This window comes from Anolis sagrei, chromosome 5 (assembly GCF_037176765.1).
Source record: "Anolis sagrei isolate rAnoSag1 chromosome 5, rAnoSag1.mat, whole genome shotgun sequence".
In the NCBI taxonomy this organism is placed as follows: Eukaryota; Metazoa; Chordata; class Lepidosauria; order Squamata; family Dactyloidae; genus Anolis; species Anolis sagrei.
This window is the reverse complement of record NC_090025.1, coordinates 191,578,375-191,602,208: the sequence shown is the minus strand read 5'-3', so window position 1 is coordinate 191,602,208 and position 23,834 is coordinate 191,578,375. Positions and strand designations below refer to the sequence as shown.

The following is a 23,834-nucleotide window of genomic DNA, read 5'->3' as shown; positions in this document are numbered from 1 at the left end:
AGAGAAGCAGATTGTTTAGTTCTTGTTAATGATGCTATTGGGAAGAAATCTCATTGATTCTATACATAACCTACTCATTCTTATTCCTCTTAAAGTAGCAGTCACTGAACGTGTTCAGTCCATGCTAAATCCCATGTTTCCCATTACGAGCCTTTCTCCAGTTTGGCAAACAATCATTTATCCCATCATCATTCCACTGGAGTTTGCTCCTGGATTCTATTACTGCTTTGTTGTCTGTGAGCACCAAGGTTCAGAATATTGCTGAAATTTATGTCTTGAAAAATCAGGGAAGCTTTTTATAACTTTAAAAATAAGATGGGCCAAGAACACTTACATCATATGATGAAGTCCGTGTTAGTCACACAGAAGGCTGAGAGGAGATATTATAACCATGTATAAATATGTGAGAGGAAGCCACAGGGAGGAGGGAGTAAGCTTGTTTTCTGCTTCCTTGGAGACTAGGACGCGGAACAATGGCTTCAAACTACAAGAGAGGAGATTCCATCTGAACATTAGGAAGAACTTCCTGACTGTGAGAGCCGTTCAGCAGTGGAACTCTCTGCCCCGGAATGTGGTGGAGGCTCCTTCTTTGGAAGGTTTTAAGCAGATGGCCATTTGTCAGGGGTGATTTGAATGCAATATTCCTGCTTCTTGGCAGGGGGTTGGACTGGATGGCCCATGAGGTCTCTTCCAACTCTTTGATTCTATGATTCTATGATTCTAAGTCTTTACACAGCCAATATAGAGGTGATATTTGAAAAGGTGAGCCAGGCCAAGAGGCCTGATCCATTCCAGATGCCATCAACCACCTTACATCAGAATCGAGAAGAAATGAAATCATTTATTTGCCAGAATAACACAAAGATATAGACTCTACTGCTAACTCTCACTGCCCATAATCTTCCTTGCCCTGCAGAGTACATCTGCCTTCAGAGTCGCAAATCTAAAGTTTCTTCAAGCAACCCTCCACGTCCCTCCCAGGATCAGTCCTATATCAAAATGCTTCCATAGTAACTGCATCAAAATAATAAAACATTTTTAAAAGATCACATAACAACAATAACAGCAGCAATTAAAAGAAAACTAGCAACAAAAAACAGCAATATAAAAATGAGAGTAAAACAGCAGGAGTAAAACAAATGATCCATTAAATAGCACAGGAGAAGAGCTCCAGGCTTTCCCTGGAGTTGAAAAGCTAGTAAAACAGGCATTAGGCAGATGTCCCTGGGGACAGCATGTCTGCTAGGGAAAGCATTGACAAATGCCCCAAAGGCCCTGACTTTGGTCACCATCATGTTTAGGCTCGAGTCCCATCTCCAAAGCATCTCATTATGTGCCTATATAGAAACACGGGTATTCCAAATTCTGAAAGAATCCAAATGCTAGAGACTCTGGAGATTTTCAGACAGGCATTCTCTGTGGAAATCTCAAGGTTCTCCAAAACACCTTTATGGTCAATTTCCAGCAGATGTTGATGTTAATGGGGCAGGACCCTTGCAAAAAGTTGAACCCCTATATCCAACACAACTCTACTGTGCTGGCACAGCTGTGCCAGGGGTTTGAACCCCCTTTTTCTTTCTTTGCTTGTTTGCATGAATTCCTGTAGGCTATGCATTTTGCAATTTGGTAGCTTCCTACAGGATGCAATCATAGGACCAGGAACCTGTCAATCATTGTTGCCGCCTTTAGATCCGCCCCTTTCCCCAGGTTTTGGAGGGAAAAGGAAGACTTTAGGTAGTTTTACAGTTGGAAGCCTTTTATATAGGATGTGTGGGGTTTCTCTTTCCCACCCGGAAAAGGCTTTAGTTCTCACAGCAATCCGCTGGGGAAATATAGCTACAGCCAGCCTTCGCTGGAAAAAGGGAATACAGCCAGCTTTGCTGGATAGTAAAGGACTTCCTTCAACTTGGAAATCTACAAAGACTTTGCCTGGTAAGGTCTACTTGGGTCACCCATAACGCAGATTGGAACTGGGAGTAGGGCTCACACCAGCAAAGAGATTGCCCAGGGAGGGGTCAGAGGATTTCCCTTAAAGAAAAAAGAAACAGTTTGTTAAGCAGTTGCCTGTCCCTTGTTGGCAGATTGAAGAAGTTACCAATTTCCAAAGTTATAGTGTGTTTAATCCGTGTTTGAAGATTTTATCCCTAATAAAACTTTGTTGGACTTATCAAGAGACTCAACAGAACTTTGTGTGGGGAAATCTGAAAGGCCTTTCAGCTGAGGCACCCCGGCGTCCCATTGGGCAGTCAGATAGCACATCCTGCTAACAGACATCCTCACAGGCTCAACACACATCTACTGTCAACATCCACCAGAAGTTGACCATATAATCATGCTGGAGGATATAATAATAATAATAATAATAATAATAATAATAATAATAATTACACTTTTTATTTATATTCCACTCTGTCTTCCCAAGGGGACTCAGAGCGGATTTCAGAATACATTTAAGGCAATCATTCAAGGCCATTATACAATTAACAACAAAGACAAACAGTACACAGATAGAGGTAAAGGCCTCCCCCTTTTCATCTTTGGCATCTTAGAGGCTGTGCTGAACTCCCGCCTTGGGGAGGTACTCTTGTTCAATTTTCCATGCTGAGGAACCTGTTATCCGTTCAGCAGTGGAACTCTCTGCCCCGGAGTGTGGTGGAGGCTCCTTCTTTGGAAGCTTTTAAGCAGAGGCTGGATGGCCATCTGTCAGGGGTGATTTGAATGCAATATTCCTGCTTCTTGGCAGGGGGTTGGACTGGATGGCCCATGAGGTCTCTTCCAACTCTTCGATTCTATGATTCTATGATTCTATGATTATCCATGGACGCCTTGCTGGCATATCTGTACGGGCATGTTTTACCTCCCCACCAAAGCAGTACCTATTGATCTACTCACATTTCTATTTTTGAACTGCTAGGTTGGCCAAAGCTAGGGCTACAAATGTCTAGAGCAGTGGTTCTCAATCTGGGGTCCCCAGATGTTTTTGACCTACAACTCCCAGAAATCCCAGCCAGTTTACCAGCTGTTGGGATTTCTGGGAGTTGAAGGCCAAAAACATCTGAGAACCCCAGGTTGAGAACCACTGGTTTAGAGAAGTGTTATCTTTAGGAATGTCTAGGTTCTTCAAGGCAACTCTGTGGGCAGTTTCTGCCTGAAGGTGTCCATAGTGTTGCATTAAAAACATACTAATCAACTATGTGATTAATCAAATCCTCAAAAGTCAAACCCACCAATGTGGAGGGCTCACTAGACTTCTGGTTGCCATGGCCAATCTTGTATAATCCTGGGATGTGTAGTTTGGTAAGGCACTAGAGCTCTCAGGCTGAGAATTCCCAATCCTGGATTCTGTAGGATTTGGATCCCACAGGAAACAGATAACCATGCATAATTGTGAAGCCTATTGAAATGGAAGCATAACACCGAATCAAACTGGAGAAGCTAGGAAAGGTTTGAATGAGTCCTTTCCCCAACAATGATCTGAATGCCTTTCCAAGCACTGTTTTTGTAGAACCAGTGATAGTGGTGGCATAACCAAAGCTGTGCTTTGAACAGAAAACCTTCCAGGCAATGCTCTGACTCTGAACTTCAGCTCTCTTGCCCTGGAGACTGGAAAAGACTCTCTCCTGAGATCTGGGGGGCCCTATTGATATCAGCAGTGATCCCCCACTCCTGTAAGTAAAGCATAAGTGTTCCCATCCAAGTGATGCTGCCGGGAGGTTTTGGATTGTCTGCTAAAATCCATCATATTGCGGCGGGTGCCTGTGGTGGCAGCAATCAGTCCCCTGGTGTGATAATCATACATATTACCCACCACCTTTTCCTCCTCCAAGTGCGATATGGAGTGTGAGCTAATTAATCCTGCCAGGTAGAGGAAGTGAGACTAAATAACTCACCGCGGGGACCATCCCAAGGGATCGTTGTACCCCCTCCCCATCCAAAGAAAATTCCAGGTAGAAGGTAGTAAAAGGATTGGCAGCTGAAGTAGGATTGGAATCAAATAAATACTGCAATGGAAAATGCATCAAATCAGTGAGATAATGTAAGACATAGGATTGTTTGGAGGTTAAGGGCAGGACAAAATGCAATTCTATAAATACAGCAGTAGCCCATGTCCATTTGGCTACTGAAAAGGTGAAATTATAGGTGGAAACTACAGATAGAAATGAACCACTTTTGGTGGAGGCATAACATAGGGTGCACATGCATTGTAGAATCAAAACAGTTTGATCCCACTTTAACTGCCATGGCTCAATGTCATGGGAGTTACAGTTTGGTGAAGTGTCAGTATAATTGGCAAAGAAGTTTAAAGCTCATAATAATAATAATAATAATAATAATAATAATAATAATAATAAGTATCCAAGGTGTGATCCAATACAACAGCCAGCAGAGTGATCTGCTGTGGACTCATCTTATTGTGTTTCAAATAATAATAATAATCTGCAAGGAAGCAGATGAAACAACAGATCACATCCTCAGTTGCTGCGAGAAGATTGCGCAGACAGACTACAAGCAGAGGCATAACACCGTTGCTCAGATGATTCATTGGAACTTGTGCCACAAATACCATTTGTCTGCAACAAAGAACTGGTGGGATCACAAGCCAGAGAAGGAACACGCCAAACTCCTCTGGGACTTCCAAATTCAGACAGACAGAATTTTGGAGCATAATACTCCTAACCTCACAATCGTGTTAAAAAAACGGATCTTCGATGTCGCAATCCCAAGTGACAGCCGGATTGCAGAGAAACAACTGGAAAAGATGACACAATATGAGGATTTAAAAATCGAACTGCAAAGACTCTGGCACAAGCCAGTCAAGGTGGTCCCAGTGTGATTGGCACACTGGGTACAGTGCCTAAAGACCTTGGCCTGCACTTAAACACAATTGGTGCTGACAAAATTACCATCTGCCAGCTGCAGAAGGGCACCTTACTGGGATCTGCACGCATCATTCGCCGATACATGAAACAGTCCTAGACACTTAGGAAGTGTCCGACGTGTGATCCAATTGAACAGTCAGTGGAGTGTCTGCTGTGGACTCATCTTGTTGTGTTTCAAAGGGCCCTGGGGCGGCTCACAAAAGGACAAGCCTGAAGAATGTTTAGCCTGAAGAAGAGAAGGCTGAGAGGAGATATGATAGCCATGTATAAATATGTGAGAGGAAGCCACAGGGAGGAGGGAGTAAGCTTGTTTTCTGCTTCCTTGGAGACTAGGACGCGGAACAATGGCTTCAAACTACAAGAGAGGAGATTCCATCTGAACATTAGGAAGAACTTCCTGACTGTGAGAGCCGTTCAGCAGTGGAACTCTCTGCCCCGGAATGTGGTGGAGGCTCCTTCTTTGGAAGGTTTTAAGCAGAGGCTGGATGGCCATTTGTCAGGGGTGATTTGAATGCAATATTCCTTTTTCTTGGCAGGGGGTTGGACTGGATGGCCCATGAGGTCTCTTCCAACTCTTTGATTCTATGATTCTATGATTCTATGAATACAGATTAAAACTTAGCACAATAAAATAAAAATCAAAAACAACACACCAGGTGAAAACACCTCAATAACAAAGCAAACATCATAAAAACAATATCATGGCTGAACAATAATAGATGATGAGTTTGGAGGGCTCAGAATTTGTGAAGGTTCCTAAACAGAGCCAAGGGAAAGTGCAAAATTCAATAAGGACAGGCTAGGAGGGTAATGTCCTTTTACAATGTCGTTGTAAAACTACAACTCTCATGATTCTATTGCATTTAGCCATGGCAGTTAAAATGGTGTCGATTCGAATTCTGTATTGTAGATGCAACCTGGGATTCTTCTCATCAGAGTTTTCTGACACTCAAAAACAGTTCTTTTTATAAATTTTCCAGATTTTTCCCCAAATATCCTTTCTGTTTCTAATGGCCTCTGTTCCTGCTGTTTTCCCCACCAAATCTGAAAGGCATTCAAGTGGAGATGCAGGGTTGGACCTACCATTCATTCCTTGATGAGACTAAAATACTAGCTAGATCAGTGTTTCTCAACCTGGGGGTCGGGACCCCTCAGGGGGTCGCGAAGGAGTGTCAGAGGGGTCGCCAAAGACCATCAGAAAACAGTATTTTCTGTTGGTCATGGGGGTTCTGTGTAGGAAGTTTGGTCCAATTCTATCCTTGGTGGAGAACAGAATACTCTGATTGGAGGTGAACTATAAATCCCAACAACTACAACTCCCAAATGTCAAGGTCTATATTCCCCAAACTCCACCAGTATTCACATTTGGGCATATTGAGTATTTGTGCCAAGTTTGGTCCAGATCCATCATTGTTTGAGTTCACAGTGCTCTCTAGATGCAGGTGAACTACAACTCCAAAACTCAAGGTCAATGCCCAGCAAACCCTTCCCATATTTTCTGTTGGTCATGGGAGGTCTGTGTTCCAAATTTAGTTCAATTCCATTGTTGGTGGATTTCAGAATGCTCTTTGATTGGAGGTGAACTATACATCTCAGCAACTACAACACCCAAATGACAAAATCAATCCTCTCCACAATCCCACCAGTATTCAAATTTGGTTGTATTATTGGATATTTGTGCCTAGCTTGGTCCCGTGAATGCAAATGCATCCTGCATATCAGATGTTTACATTACTATTCATAATAGGAGCACAATTACAGTTGTGAAGTAACAACAAAAATAATGTGATGGTTGGGGGTCACCACAAAATAAGGAACAGTATTAAGGGGCCGTGGCATTAGGAAGGTTGAGAAACACTGAGCTAGATGCTTTATTGCTTTATCTTAGAAAGTCTTGAGAGAACACATATGCCATCATTAAGCAATGCAATAAACAATGGAAGACAAGTCTTCCCGAGAAGCAATAGACAATAATGACATAGCTGCAGCATTTCCAGTCATGCATTTAAACTACGGTCTTTGTACCAATATATCAGTTCAAAGTTCACAAAAAAGGTTTTCTTAAAGTTGGTGGCAGCTGTGGTATCTAGAGTAAGTGAAGAGTGGCATTCTCTATATTTTTACTTCGAAAGACCCCTGCTGAATTGATTTTAGAAATGCAGGATTGCAGTAATGTGGCTTCCAGATGGAAGAAGTTATTTTATTGCAAAAGCATATAAAACTGATAAAATAGAGGAAGCAGCTAAAAAATTACAGACCCAAACCAAGCAACAGCAACTGCATTGTCTGTAGCTTTAAACAATTCTTCCTCTGTATTGACGAAGGCTTTCATGACCGGAATCACTGGGGTGTTGTAGGTTTTTTTGGGCTATATGACCATGTTCTAGGGGCATTCTCTCCTGACGTTTCGCCTGCATCTATGGCAAGCATCCTCAAAGGTAGTGAGGTGACTACCTCCTCATCCTCACTACCTCTGAGGATGCTTGCCATAGATGCAGGTGAAATGTCAGGAGAGAATGCCTCTAGAACATGGTCATATAGGTCGAAAAAACCTACAACACCCCAATTCTTCCACTGTGCATGAGGCAGGACATACAGATGTGGAGTTATTTGTTCTGCTCCAGAGTCACACAAGGTGGAGGATTCTTCTATGTGGTGCCATTTTGCCAGGTTTTCTTTTGATATGCCACCTCCACTTCTGAGTCTGTTCAGGGACTTCCAAGTTGCCCATTCTTGGTTTGCACCTGGAGGACGACCCTTGTGTGTGTGTGTGGGGGGGGGGGGGGGGCATCCAGTTGGAATTGCCAGCTAGCTTGTCAAGTTTATCAACAGGTGTAGGTTTAAGACATCCTGTGATTATTCTTCATGTTTCATTCAGTGCTATATTCACCTGCTTCGCATGAACAGACTTATGCCAAACAGGGTAGGCATGCTCAGCAGTTGCCTAAACGTCAAGAGATAATGCCTCTAGAACACGGCCATATAGCCCGAAAAAACCTGCAACAACCCAACTTTCTGACTGTTCACCTGTTCAGCAGTGGTAGAGACTCCTTCTATGGATGCTTTTAAACAGAGGCTGGATGGTCATCTGTTGGGGGTGCTTTGAACGCAGTTGTCCTGCTTCTTGGCAGGGAGTTGGACTGGATGGCCCATGAGGACTTTTCCAACTCTATGATTCTATGATTCTATGAAAAGCAGGAGGATATAGTAAGTTAGATTGAACAAGTAACACAACCCAAAATGTGAACAGAGTGCAATCCATTCTGTCTTTGAATGCAACCCATTCCCAGCTTTCCTTATTCATAATGTGACTGATATTGCCATACTTTTGGTTTTTGGAAGGCTGCTGATCATAAATTAAAGTTGCAGTGTCCAGATATTTGGAACTACAAGATGAGCAGCAGCCAAACTGCCAGCACTTTGTATAAGAAGATGCGCTGAGGAATCGCTTGGCATCGCGAACAACAGAAAACTCTTTTTTTTCATTTTAAAAATGAATTAAAAAGAGAATAAAACCCGAACAAGTCCGCTTGCTCACTTCCAAATGCAAGAGAATGCTTAATTAAGCCTCGTCTCGGCACGGCTTGGTCAGGAACCAAGTGCAATTAAGATGGCATTCTCTGGGTATTTAAATGGCAGTAAAGCGGCAGATCCAGAATGGCAAGCAAACACTGGCAAGCGAAGTGAAGAACTGGAACATCACAACCTTGGGGGATGTCCATTTATTTGTTTGCTGATTAATACCCAAATGCATTGCATCTGAAATCCTGTTGGTGATCCCAAATAGAGTAGATGCATTGAAAGAACAGTTTATTTGTTGAGTTATATTTTATGCAGATACAAGGATTGAATGAAAAGTAATGCCTCCACCTTCGTAACTCCTCAACCGATTGCAGTACTGGTATGCGGCAGGTACTGGCTTGTTCAGTAGACTCTCCCCTACAGTTCCATTTTGGCAGGAAGCCTTAGCATTGAGTGGTTGTGTTGTTAAAGTGCAAAGTATGGAACCCTGCGCAGACGGTTGGTCAATGCGACTTAAGCAACGTGCAGTCATTGAATTCTTGACAGCAGAAGGTGTCACCCCAAAGGAGATTCATCGGATAATGCAAGCTGTTTATGGGGATTGTGATTTAAGACATCCTGTGATATAGGTTTAAGACATCCTGTGATTATTCTACATGTCTCATTTAGTGCTATATTCATAGAATCATAGAATCAAAGAGTTGGAAGAGACCTCATGGGCCATCCAGTCCAACCCCCTGCCAAGAAGCAGGAATATTACATTCAAATCACCCCTGACAGATGGCCAGATGGCCTCTTTTTAAAAGCTTCCAAAGAAGGAGCCTCCACCACACTCTGAGGCAGAGAGTTCCACTGCTGAACGGCTCTCACAGTCAGGAAGTTCTTCCTCATGTTCAGATGGAATCTCCTTTCTTGTAGTTTGAAGCCATTGTTCCTTGTCCTAATCTCCACAGAAGCAATAAACAAGCTTGCTCCCTCCTTCCTGTGGCTTCCTCTCACATATTTATACACGGCTATCATATCTCCTCTCAGCCTTCTCTTCTTCAGGCTAAACATGCCCAGCTCCTTAAGCCGCTCCTCATAAGGCTTGTTCTCCAGACCCTTGATCATTTTAGTCGCCCTCCTCTGGACACATTCCAGCTTGTCAATATCTCTCTTGAATTGTGGTGCCCAGAATTGGACACAATATTCCAGATGTGGTCTAACCAGAGCAGAATAGAGGGGTAGCATGACTTCCCTAGATCTAGACACTAGGCTCCTATTGATGCAGGCCAAAATCCCATTGGCTTTTTTGCCGCCACAACACATTGTTGGCTCATGTTTAACTTGTTGTCCATGAGGACTCCAATATCTTTTTCACACGTACTGCTCTTGAGCCAGGCATTGTCCCCCATTCTGTATATTCACCTGCTTTGCGTGGGCAGATTTATCCCAGATGGGGCAGGCATACTCAGGCTAATATTTCAGTCTTATTTAACAAATGAGCATCCATAGGTTGTAGTATCCATAGGGGATTCTGAACCAAACCCTTATGAACACCAAGGACTTTTAACTATTTGCCTTTTAAATAGTCTATGCTATCCATAGAATTCTCCTCTGGCAGCACAATTTCAAAGACTTTGCTGTCCAGCTTATAGAAAATGGAAATATGATGTCACAGACAATCTTGACTTTAGTATTCAGTAATATATAGAAATGTCATTATTTGCTTCTGACACAACAAAAGAGGCTTGCTCTAGGACAGTGTTTCTCAAACTGGAGGTCGGAACCCCTGGAGGGGTCAAAAAGGCGTATCAGAGGGGTCACCAAAGACCATCAGAAAACACGGTATTTTCTGTTAGTCATGGGGGTTCTGTATGGGAAGTTTGGCCCAATGCTATCATTGGTGGGGTTCAGAAGGCTCTTTGATTGTAGGTGAACTATAAATCCCAGCAACTACAACTCCCAAATGTCAAGTCTGTTTTCCCCAAACTCCACCAGAGATCATATTTGGGCATATTGATTTTCATGCCAAGTTTGGTCCCAACCCATCATTGTTTGGATCCATTATTGTTTTGAGTCCTCTTGGGATGTGGGTGAACTACAGCTCCAAAACTCAAAGTCAAAGCTCACCAAACCCTTCCAGTATTTTCTGTTGGTCATAGGAGTTCTGTGTTCCGGTTTGGTTCAATTTCATTGTTGGTGGGGTTTATAAGGCTCTTTGATCGTAGGTGAACTATAAATCCCAGCAACTACAACTCCCAAATGTCAAGTCTGTTTTCCCCAAACTCTACCTGAGATCACATTTAGGCATATTGATTTTCATGCCAAGTTTGGTCCCAACCCATCATTGTTTTGATCCATTATTGTTTTGAGTCCTCTCGGGATGTGGGTGAACTACAACTCCAAAACTCAAAGTCAATGCTCACCCAACCCTTCCAGTATTTTCTGTTGGTCATGGGAGATCTGTATCCCAAGTTTGGTTCAATTTCATTGTTGGTGGGGTTCAGAAGGCTCTTTGATTGTAGGTGAACTATAAATCCCAGCAACTACAACTCCCAAATGTCAAGTCTGTTTTCCCCAAACCCCACCAGAGATCACATTTGGGCATATTGATTTTCATGCCAAGTTTGGTCCCAACCCATCATTGTTTTGATCCATTATTGTTTTGAGTCCTCTCGGGATGTGGATGAACTACAACTCCAAAACTCAAAGTCAATGCTCACCAAACCCTTCCAGTATTTTCTGTTGGTCATAGGAGTTCTGTGTCCCAAGTTTGGTTCAATTTCATTGTTGGTGAGGTTCATAAGGCTCTTTGATTGTAGGTGAACTATAAATCCCAAATGTCACGTCCGTTTTCCCCAAACTCCACCAGAGATCACATTTAGGCATATTGATTTTCATGCCAAGTTTGGTCCCAACCCATCATTGTTTTGATCCATTATTGTTTTGAGTCCTCTCGGGATGTGGGTGAACTACAACTCCAAAACTCAAAGTCAATGCTCACCAAACCCTTCCAGTATTTTCTGTTGGTCATAGGAGTTCTGTGTCCCAAGTTTGGTTCAATTTCATTGTCGGTGAGGTTCATAAGGCTCTTTGATTGTAGGTGAACTATAAATCCCTAATGTCAAGTCTGTTTTCCCCAAACTCCACCAGAGATCACATTTGGGCATATTGATTTTCATGCCAAGTTTGGTCCCAACCCGTCATTGTTTTGATCCATTATTGTGTTGAGTCCTCTCGGGATGTGGGTGAACTACAACTCCAAAACTCAAAGTCAATGCTCACCAAACCCTTCCAGTATTTTCTGTTGCTCATGGGAGTTCTGTATCCCAAGTTTGGTTCAATTTCATTGTTGGTGGGGTTCATAAGGCTCTTTGATCATAGGTGAACTATAAATCCCACTCACTGCTCTAGAAATTCTTGGAAGCTTTGATATCATTTCTGTGGACCCCCAAGGCATTCTGTCTGGTATATTCCTGTCCTGCCCCATGCCCGTGCCCCTGCATCTCAGCACAGGGAGTACAATTGCTTGTTGCCGGCTAGACAGATGTTATTCTTTTAATTAAGGATACTGGTCGTAATAAAATCCCTATAGAGTTCGTGAAGGATTCATAGCCTTAAGCTCAGCTTGGGTTTATACGGGAGGGCACGGTGCAGTCAAGGGGAACTGATGTTAAATCAAGTCGGGAGACATATGGACTCAGTTAAAGACTAGTCCCTTTCCTCCCTCCCCACATCATACTTTTTTGCCTCGGGTTAATTACTCATCACTTGGTCTTGTAACATATTTTTCCCTCCCCAGCTGCTACCTTTCTTTCAGTCCGGGAACAAGGAGGGAGGAGGGAGAGGAAGAGAATGGCTGGTACAAGAAGCCGCGGGCTCCATGTTCTCTCGCTTTCACAGAGATTTATAAGCCTTAACACCTTTTGGCCACGGAATATATTTGAAATCCACCTCATTTTTCCTTCCCTGTTACTCTCTCATGTTGACATTTTGATTGTAGGCTCCTTGGAACAAGCTACCCCATGCTTTTATGAAAGCAAATGCCAAAAAGGGGACATGGACCTTGATGATGCATCTCAGTATCTATGTGTCACTATATTTCTTTCCCCATAAAAGTCACTTGGCCATTTCCCTTTGGGACTGAGGCTTCTTGGAGGGGCGAGAAATTATAATGAAACTTTTCCAAGCCTACAGAAAAGAGAGAGAGAAAGAAACCTCCAATAGTCATAGGAAAAAGCCTTGCACAATAATATACAGACCTGGTATAACAGTTTAGACTACTGCAACGCTCTCTACGTGGGGTTGCCTTTGAAGACGGCCCGGAAGCTCCAATTAGTCCAACGCTCGGCAGCCATGATACTAACAGGAGCGGAGCGCAGGGAGCATACAACTCCTCTGCTGCACCAGCTCCACTGGCTGCCAATCTGCTACCGGGCTCAATTCAAAGTGCTGGCATTGGCCTTTAAAGCCCTAAACGGTTCTGGCCCAACTTACCTATCTGAACGTATCTCGGCCTATCAGCCCACCAGGACCCTAAGATCTTCTGGGGGGGCCCTGCTCTCTATCCCGCCTGCTTCACAGGTGCGGCTGACGGGGACGAGAGACAGGGCCTTTTCTGTGGTGGCCCCGCGGCTTTGGAACGCCCTTCCCATGGAGGTAAGATCAGCCCCCTCATTGATGGTATTCCGGAAAAGACTAAAAACCTGGATGTTCGAGCAGGCGTTCGGTTAACCCAGTGCAATAAGTGTAATGATTGAAGGACTGGCAATTTGGACGACGAAACTGGATCACGTTTTTAGTCAAGAGATGTATTGGATTGTTTATTGATATATATATTGTGGATTATGTTTTTATGCTTTTTAAACTGTATACTGTTGTTTGTTATAAGTTGTTGTAAACCGCGTTGAGTCGCCGGCTAGGCTGAGAAACGGCAGTATACAAGTATAGCAAATAAATAAATAAATAAATAAACTGTGTTAAGAGAGGAAGGCTTAGACTTTCAGTACTATAGTACTTTACTTACTTAGTTGTTGTAGGTTTTTTTTGGGGGGGGGGGGGGTTATATGGCCATGGTCTAGAGGCATTTTCTCCTGATGTTTCGCCTGCATCTATGGCAAGCATCCTCAGAGGTAGTGAGGTCTGTTGGAACTAGGAAAATGGGTTTATATATCTGTGGAATGACCAGGGTGGGACAAAGGACTCTTGTCTGCTGGAGCTAGGTGTGAATGTATCAACTGACCACCTTGATTAGCATATAATGGCCTGGCAGTGCCTGGAGCAAACTTTTGTTGAGAGGTGATTAGATGTCCCTGATTGTTTCCTCTCTGTTGTTGTGCTGTTGTAATTTTAGAGTTTTTTAATACTGGTAGCCAGATTTTGTTCATTTTCATGGTTTCCTCCTTTCTGTTGGAATTGTCCACATGCTTGTGGATTTCAATGGCTTCTCTGTGTAGTCTGACATGGTGGTTGTGAGAGTGGTCCAACATTTCTGTGTTCTCAAATAATATGCTGTGTCTAGGTTGGTTCATCAGGTGCTCTGCTATGGCTGATTTCTCTGGTTGAGTTAGTCTGCAGTGCCTTTCATATTCCTTGATTCATGTTTGGGCAATGCTGCTGCGTTTAGTGGTCCCTATGCATGGTCCAAAATGCGGCAGCTAGGCTGCTAGCGGGATCATCTATAAGATCCCATATTACACCGATTCTGCAACAACTGCGTTGGCTACCAATAGAACAGTTGAATCTCTTACAAGATACTGATCCTGACATTTACAGCTCAAAATGACCAAGGACCGTTATATCTTAGGGACCGCCTCATTCCTTTTCCCCATCAGTGGTCACCTCGATCCACCCAGGAAAATCTCCTTTACATACTGGGTCCTAGGGAGGCACATTTGGAAGCTCCAAGGCGTAGAGCTTTTTCCATCAATGCTCCAATGCTCCAATTGCCTCCATATATTAGAGCAATGTCGGAGTTGTGACCTTTTGTAAAGGCACTCAAGACTTGGCTGTTAGGTTGTGCATTTAAGTAACCGGATCAAATTTTGCCATAGTCACTGCTGAATGTTTTTATGTGGAATGTTTTTATGTTGAATGTTTTATATTGTGTATAAGCTATTTTAAATTAGGTTCTTGTGGGGTTTTTTCGGGCAATAGGGCCATGTTCTAGAGGCATTACTCCTGACGTTTCGCCTGCATCTATGGCAAGCATCCTCAGAGGTAGTGAGGTCTGTTGGAAATAGGAAAATGGGTTTATATATCTGTGGAATGACTGGGGTGGGGCAAAGAGCTCTTCTCTGCTGGAGCTAGGTGTGAATGTTTCAACTGACCACCTTCATTAGCATTTGAAGGCTTGGCTGAGCCTGGGAAAATGTTCTGTTGAGAGGTGTTAAGATGTGCCTGGTTGTTTCCTCTCTGCTGTTTTGCTGTAGTAATTTTAGAGTTTTTTAATACTGGTAGCCAGATTTTGTTCATTTTCATGGTTTCCTCCTTTCTGTTGAAATTGTCCACATGCTTGTGGATTTCAATGGCTTCTCTGTGTAGTCTGACATATTTTAAATTGTAAGTCTCTCGGAGCACTTTGGTGGAGAGCGACTAATTAAGAAATAAAGTGATAATGATGATGTGTTTTCCATCTAAAAGTGACAACCCACAAAGGAAGTGTGACTTGTCCCACGATAGAAGACTATATCTTTGCACAAATGTGACAACATTGAATACTCCTCATTGGACCTATTTTATGAATATTGAGATGTTCCACCAAACATGTAGATCAAGAATTGGTGAAATATAGTTCACATGATTTCCCCAAGAATTGATTTTGGTTCCCCTCACCCCAACAAAGGATGTAGATCCAATATGACTCCAAATGTCCTTTAGAACATGAAAGGATACCACTATGTTTTTGGTTTTCCAGATCATATCTCGTTGATTTTCTTAGTTGACTTCTAAGATGTTTCCTCTTGGAAATATGACCCAAGAATGCCTTATACACTCTAGTATACATCTAGGTATGTTCAATGTACCCTGATAGGTTCCATTATAGTTGTCAGTGATGACTTTGGAGCACCTTTGGGCAGAATGACAGCTTTACGTCATCCAGACTCTTATAACTGCATGTAGGACTCTCATCAGAATGCTATTTCTGTAAATGGTGGATGATGGTAGCAAACTGGGCGTCATGGAGCACTGTTGTCTGGAAAGTGTGCTTCACATCCATGGTAACCATGCTGATAAAAGTACCTGGGCATTGAGTTTGTGAGAGCCTGCCGATTACCAGCTAATTGTGTTTAGTTTGCTGAAAGATAAATTGCTGTGCAACTCAAAATGTTCACTCGGATGTAATGGGTAGAAACCACAGGTTCCTTCTGACCCTGCAATTTCGTAACAATTTATTGAGATGAAGCTCTCCCTTTGCCTGATGTTTTGGAGATCTGGCTTCTCTGAGACATGCTGTTCCCGAAAACCAGCTCCATAGTGCACACCACTCTGGAAAACACAATTCTGATTTTGAATTTTTGTAAGTTGCTTTGAGTCTCTGGTTGGGAGAAATGTAGAGTATTAATTAATTGCAATCATGATTGTTTAATTAATTAATTGCAATTTGTTCCCCACGATGAACATGGTTATTTATATCATGCTACATATGCTGTGGTCTTCAGGGGTTTTTTTAAGCATTTGAGAAACAGCAGACTAAAAATGAGACACGATTTCCCATATTTCCCATTCCCAATGAGATGGAGTGGGTTCAACCATCAAGGATCAAGAACACCTTGAAGACTTGTTTCCTGCATGAAAGTGAGATAATGAGCTCCTACTTATTTGAAGTGGGTGGGGATACTTTTCTGCAATTTCTGCAAAACATCTCAGCACAAAACTGGCTTGTTTTCCTTTTGTGAAGCTAGGCACATCCCCACATAGTACGCACAAGGGGGCGTAATTCTTGATCTAAGTCATGAATGCAACCCATTGAGGTGGGTCTCATTTGGTCTTCCATCAATAGCAATTAGTTGCTCTTAGCAGTCAAGGGGCAATCAATTTACTCTGGGGATTAGTCAAAACTTAAAAGCAGCTACACAACATGCAAAAACCTGTTCCCAAACAAATTCATCCCTTTAGATATCTACTTCAAAAGTCAGAGTGAAACTTAAGAGTATGTTCATGACTCTACAGACATGAGAGCAACCAGCCACCAAAGAATCTGCTGGGATTCAAGGAGGAGGTTGCTCCACGTGGACTTCATTCTTTCCTGGGTTCTGTATTCATCCATTACATTCCAGCTGGTCAATATCTGTGGCACAGCTGGCTGAGAGTCAGCTGCATTAAGACCACGACTGACCGAAAGGTCATGAGTTCGAAGCCAGCCCGAGGCGGAGTGCGCTTCCGACCAATTTTGTGTAGCTTGCTGTCGACCTTTGCAGCCCGAAAGACATTTGCATCTGTCCAGTAGGAAATTTAGGTACCGCTTATGCGGGGAGGCAAATTTAACTAATTTAGGAGGCCATAAAATTCCCCAGCAAGCATGCGAAGAATGAGGAAGTACTTCGTCAGTGTCACAAATGGATGGTGAAGCAACAGCTCCCCTGGTGGCCAGAATACCCTCAAGAAAAGCTGGAATGTTAAATTGCCTCTGTGTGTCTGTCTATATATGTTGTGTGTCTATAGTATTGAATGTTTTCCATGTATATGTACATTGTAATCCGCCCTGAGTCCCCTGTGGGGTGAGAAGGGTGGAATGTAAATACTGTAAATAAATAAATAAATAAATAAATAAATAATGTACAGAATTGGACACAATGTTATTCCAGGTGAGGTCTCACCAAAGAAGAATAGAGGGGCATCATGACTTCCCTTGGTCTAGACACTATACTTCCTTTGATGCAGTCCAAAATTTCATTGGTTTTTAAAGGTGTTGCTTCACACTGTTGACTTATGTTCAAATTGTTGTCCAACAATAATTAACATTCTTGTGACCTGTGTGTTTGCAAGAGAGAGCTATAGAAAGAAAGGCTAGGGAGGGAGAGTAGGATGGGTGGAAGAGATAGAGGGAAAGAGGAGGGAGAGAGAGTGAGGCAGGGTGGAAGAAAGAAAGAGGACTATAGGAGAGAGAAGGATAGAAAGAGAAAGAGTAGAGAGAAAGAGAGGGAAGACAGGGAGAGCAACAGTGGATGGGAGAGGGAGAAAAAGAAGGAAGAAGAGAGAAAGACACAGGACAAGGGAGAGAGAGGAAGGAGAGAGAAGATTGAAGGAGAGAGGGAGAGAGCAATGAGAGGGTGAGGAGAGAGGGAAGAAAATAGAGATGGAGGGAGAGAGATTGTTTAGCATCCTATTGGTCCACTTGTCGCAGCATCTACAAAGAAGCCTTTCTTTTGTGGAAGAAACCTTTATTTTGGGCGTGTTTGTTTAAAAATTCAATAGATACAGCCTTGCAACTCTTGTCTCCCATTCTCAGAAGTGTGAGCCACAGGTGTGATTTTCTTTCCACCCTTCACCTCTCCCTTGTTCTTTGTTTTTCCAACTTTTAGTATTCCTACGAGGGGATGGAGATTAACAGCCTGCCAGTGGAGCTGACAGTGGTGTGGAATGGGAATTTCAACATTGACAACCCAGCACAGAACAAAGGTAAGGAATATCATTTCTACTTGTCCTTGGAAGTGGTAACCTTAGCAACCCACGGCATCATTCCCGTAACTCTTAACAAAGCAGTCATTGCTTCCCTCCACCATCGACCACCAGGCTTTATTTATGTTCCCTGTAAATTACCAATGTTGTTATCCTTGAAAGATATTGCTCTCTTCCTCCAGTTGTGTACTTTTGGTTTGCTTTCCCATTCTTCCATTCCTCCTGACAAGAGGGCTCATTTTCCTGGATGTCATTAAGCAATCCAGCTTTGTAGCTAATGGTTAGGAAAGAAATATTTGAAAATACTTTAACAGCTGTGTTCCCTATGTCAACAACATCCTGATGGGAAGAAATCTGAACTGGAGAGAATCTTCACAGTTTGGGACTTATTCGATGCACATGTTTGCATAGAAAACAGGACTTTCTGCAGAGGAAGCAGCATGATCTCTGCAGAACTACCGTATTTTCTGGTGTATAAGACTACTTTTTAACCCAAGAAAGTCTTCTCAAGAGTCAGGGGTCGTCTTATATACTGGGAGTCGTCTTATACATCATCTGATACGTCATCTTAAAAGTCTATAAGACTTATCTATAAGTCATCTATAAGTCATCTTATAGAGCAGGTGCTGAAACTTCCAATCCAGATTGGAAAATCTGTGGTTGCCACATATGGTGGGGGAGCTCCAAAATGGCAGTGTCCGCATCTCTGCTGTATGCAGCAACTGTATGAAGGCATTAACAGCGACACTGTACAAGTACAGTAGAAGAAAATCAATTCATCAGGATTCGTTGACTTAATGGTCCCGATGGTGAGGTGAAGGGGCACCTCACTGGGAAGGTGTAAGTGAAGGGCGGAGCAAGCTGCAGGCATCTGGGGCGCCCGAAGTATGGAAAAGAGAGATAAAGTGGCTCTGTGCCCAGAAAAACACACCTCTTTCACCTGTCCGGCCCGCCCTTGTATCCTATTACTATACCTCCTCCTCTGCCTCTCAGATCTAGCTCCTGAAGGCTGCAGATGCACATGTGCGAGATCTGAGAGGCAGAGAAGGAGGGACAGTAATAGGAAAATTACCATATTGAAATCAAATCTGATACTTTTAAAAAAATTATTTGGTGTGTGTTGGAAGAGGGGTGGTCTTATACGGCGAGTATATCCCAAACTCTATATTTTAACTGGAAAAGTTGGGGGTCGTCTTATACGCTCAGTCATCTTATATGCCGGAAAATGCGATACCAATCTCAGTATACTGTTTTCTGTGCACAAAATACAGTGTTCCCTCACTATTATTTTGTTGAGATTAACTTCTCAATTCAGCAGCAGATCAGTTGCACAACTTCAGCGCTTTCCAGTAGCTTCTTCCTGCACAGTATTTTCAGTCAACTGCTCCCACAGCCTGCAGTCACTCTGAAACCTTTTACAGACACTTGAGCACATGCCCGGCCATTGTCAGTTTTACCATTGTCTTTCCCCCAGTTGAGATGATATTACAAACTTACCATAGCACGCAGTTATATCTTGTCTTACCAGACAGGATCTTTTAATTACATATAGCCTTCGACGAACAACATCACAGCACAAGGAGAGATATACACTGTACATGACTTCCTTATATACAATTCATTTACACATAGCAATCACCGATTGGTTCCCAACTCATTGACTCAACTCAGACCCAGGATTACATCATTCACAATCACCTGGACTAGGCCAGAACACATTCCCCAAATGAAGTTCTATATACAGTTAATGCATGACTCAGCATTTCCAATAGAAGCCCATTAGCAGTGCATGACTCAGCTATATTACATTACAATACATTGTAAAACCTGACATATTTATTATTTATTTTGAACATTTTTACCCCGTCCTTCTCAACCCCTAAGGGGACTCAACCCACTACTCCGTGGTTTGCTTTTAGCGGACTTGCTGTTTCGCGGGTTTTTGAAAATATTAATACAAATATTAAATATTACATATTTATGTCCAGTGGAGGCCAAGGACCCTGGAAGTGCGGCGGCCTGAGGTGCAGTGGGGAAGGCCTGCCTCCTTGGCCTTCTGCTGCCTTCATGGCTTTGGAGGCTCTGTGATGGCCAGGAATTTATTTATTTATTATTTATTTACTGTATTTGTATACCGCCATTCTCAACCATATCGGCAACTCAAGGCGGTTTCCAACAAAAGAGTATACATAGTATCACAACACAATTAAAACATTATAATTCCATAAACCACAGCAGCAATAAAAGGAAGCCAGGCAGGTGCCTTTGGGATGGGCAGGGAGGCGGGTAAGGAAGCATGGGTAAGAAAATAATATATGAAATATATAAAATAATGTATAAATATTAAAATTAATATGACGTCCCTATTTTGCAGATTTTCACTTATTGCGGGTGGTCCTGGAATGGAACCCCCATGATAAGTGAGGGAACACTGTACTAGATTTGGCCCTCCACATTGGCAGGTCAACTTTTGCGTATTTGATTATCCAGGGATTAAAATGTCCTCCCTAGTCATTTTTAGATGCTCCAATATTTATTTATTTATTATTTATTTACAGCTTTTATATTCCGCCCTTCTCACCCCGCAGGGGACTCAGGGCGGATTACAGTGTACACATATATGGCAAACATTCAATGCCAATTTTTGACATACAACATATACAGACATAGACAGAGGCTATTTAACTTTTTCTGGCCACTTTCGTTGTCCATCTGCGACACGGATGAATCACTTCCGCATTCCCGCATGCTTCCCCGCTGGAATGCTTTGCTGGAGTCTTCTTTATGGTCTCATAAATCAGTTAATTTAGCCTCCCCACACTTTTAAGGTGGTACCTTGTTTTCCTACTTGACAGATGCAACTGTCTTTCGGGTTGCAAAGGTCGACAACAGGCTACACACAACTGGTTGGAAACCCACTCCAACCCAGGCTGGCTTCGAACTCATGACCTTTTGGTCAGAGTGATCTTAATGCAGCTGACACTCAACCTGCTGTTCCACACTTTTGTTTGGACATTAACCATAGATTTGTGCTGGATGCTCCTAAGATGTTTAGAGACATCTTTCTAGGAATCTTTAGGTTCTTCGTTGCAAGTGTTTTGTCAGAAGTTGACATAGAATCATACTACTAAACCTAGAGCTTCCTGGAGAGGTGTTACCTCAAGTTGGTGTTCCAAGGTTCATACAAAAGAGCTCCCTTGGGGAAGCCTACATAGTATGATTGCTGTAGTGGCTTAAGTCCAACCCAATCTAAGAGTAGCACAATGATTTCTCCTATGCACATTTCCATAATGGGAATGTTTTAAAGCCAGGCACTCATGAAATAGACAGTTTGCTCATGGCTAGCTCACCTCTCCCCAATCATTGTAAGATGGATGATCAGTGATGAATAATTCACACACTGGAAAATGTGTTTAAAACTGGGTATCGCAGGAAACATGGGTCAAAATGTATATAAATGTTAATGTTGACCTTTTGTTGATGTGAGTAATGTGTATGTCAGTAGCTGAAACAAATTTCCAGTTGAGTAGATGAAATTCAGCAAAACCAGAGTGTGTAGATTTGCCTACCGTTGTTCTTATCCCCTCTACCTCAGAATTTGATTCACCTCGTGCCCTGTTGCCTTTACCATACCAAACTTTGCTTATTTCATTAATGTAACCATTAAAATGACTGGGGTACTTGTCTTGTTTTTGTCAACAGTCCACTTGTATAAATGCGGAGCTATGCGAGACAGTTGTGGTCTGTGCCTGAAAGCAGATCCAGATTATGAATGTGGATGGTGTGAAGACATGAATCAGTGTACGCTGAAGCAGCATTGCCTCCTCATAGAGAACCGGTGGCTGGAGCTCTCAGCAACTGGGGGCAAGTGCACCAACCCCAGGATCACAGACGTAAGCCCTTCAGTCTTCTTCTATTATACCCCTAACCTTGTTTTAGGAAAATGAACCAACCCAAATGTCTGGAGCCACTTCATGTTGTGTCAGATCAGTGATCTGGCAAGTAGACGTCCTCCTCATTTTTGCTACTCATATTATTTCCAATAGAAATGTTGTTGGTCTTTCTGAATGTTGAAGGACATCAACTTTGCTATGGAAGCATCACATGACCCTGCATGTGTCTGCACTCCAAGTTTCAGCTTTCTGTGTTGTAGTTGCATGTTGGTTGTGAAATACTGTAACCTTAATGATGCAGAGTAATCTAGGGTATAAATCAGGCATGGGCAAATTTCAGCCCTCCAGGTGTTTTGGACTTCAACTCCCACAATTCCTAACAGCCTACCAGCTGTTAGGAATTGTGGAAGTTGAAGTCCAAAACACCTGAAGGGCCAAAGTTTGCCCATGCCTGGTATAGATTCTTAGCCAAGTCTAGTTTGACAGCTGTTTAGGAGGGTTTAGTTGATTTTAGCTGAAGACACAGGAAGCCAGGTCTGTCCCATATTCTTGGAACATAGGAAGAGGTCTTCTCCTCCTTCAAGGATTAGGAGGAAGTTGATAAGAAAAAAAGAAAATGAAGTTAACAAATCCATGAGTGCCATTCTAGTTCAGAAGGAAGGCCAGTGTAGAGTGAGTAGGTAAAGTAGGATTCTTTCTCTATAGTAATCCATGCAACCACATATATCTGGGGTTTATGCACATGCACATCTCATAGAATCATAGAGTTGGAAGAGACCTTTGGAAGCTTTTAAACAGAGGCTGGATGGCCATCTGTCAGGGGTGATTTGAATGCAATATTCCTGCTTCTTGGCAGGGGGTTGGACTGGATGGCCCATGAGGTCTCTTCCAACTCATTGATTCTATGATTCTATGGGCCATCCAGCCCAACCCCCTACGAAGAAGCAGGAATATTGCATTCAAAGCACCCCTGACAGATGGCCATCCAGCCTCTGTTTAAAAGCTTACAAAGGAGGAGCCTCCACCACACTCCAGGACAGAAAGTTCCACTGTTGAACAGCTCTCACAGTCAGGAAGTTCTTCCTCATGTTTGAATGGAATCTTCTTTCTTGTAGTTTGAAACCATTCTTCCACATTCTAGTCTCCAGGGCAGCAGAAAACAATTTTGCTTCCTCCTCCCTATGATTTCCTCTCACATATTTATACCTGGCTATCATGTCTCCTCTCAGTCTTCTCTTCTCCAGGCTAAACATGGCCAGCTCTTTCAGCAGCTCCTCATAGGGCTTGTTTTCCAGACCCTTGATCGTTTTAGTCACCCTCCTCTGGACACATTCCAGCTTGTCGATATCTCTCTTCAATTGAGGTGCCCAGAATTGGACACAGTATTCCAGATGTGGTCTAACTCTGGTGTGTCTCCTCTGGCGTGATACAACTCTGGTGCAATGATAACTTCTTGACTTCTTTCTTTCATTGTTCTGCTTCCCAAAAGCAATGACCTTGGTTTGAACTCATTGGGATTGCATGGTTACTTTAAAGATGCAATATTTATCCATGACCTGAATCTAATTCCTGGTCCCAACTAAATTAGCCCTTTCAGAGCAATGGGATTTACAAAAGTGGTGGCAGACATTACGGAGTGACTGGCAGTTGGACTGAAACCTGTGTCTCTGATACTGAACTCAAGAAACCGAGCTTTGACAAGAGCTGCCTTTCCTGAGCTCTGCCAAGGAACAAGTGGTCAAAGCGCTGCTTTGTGTGAAACCGGATCATGTGTTGCCTTGAAGTTCCCACCAGGGACAAGGGCCAACATTTTTGAGTTTTAAGAAGATTGCTTTGAAACTGGGATTGTCTGGAGCGAGCTTCTTGAAAGAATTGCTCAAAAGTTGAAGGGAAAAGAGCAGACCCTAAGCTGTGTTGTGTTTGTTTGTAGTTAAAA

The 23,834-nt window shown here is 42.8% G+C and overlaps 1 protein-coding gene across 3 annotated transcripts in view; it reads left to right on the top strand.

Annotated features, from left to right (window-relative positions):
• PLXNA4 (plexin A4) overlaps positions 1 to 23,834 on the top strand; it is a 770,557-nt gene that overhangs the window by 612,739 nt on the left and 133,984 nt on the right. For all 3 annotated transcript variants that reach the window (XM_067469348.1, XM_060776421.2, XM_060776422.2), the window contains exons 11-12: positions 17,909 to 18,005; positions 21,708 to 21,898. In XM_067469348.1, the coding sequence (XP_067325449.1) occupies positions 17,909 to 18,005; positions 21,708 to 21,898 (288 nt within the window). The remainder of the gene's footprint in view (positions 1 to 17,908; positions 18,006 to 21,707; positions 21,899 to 23,834) is intronic.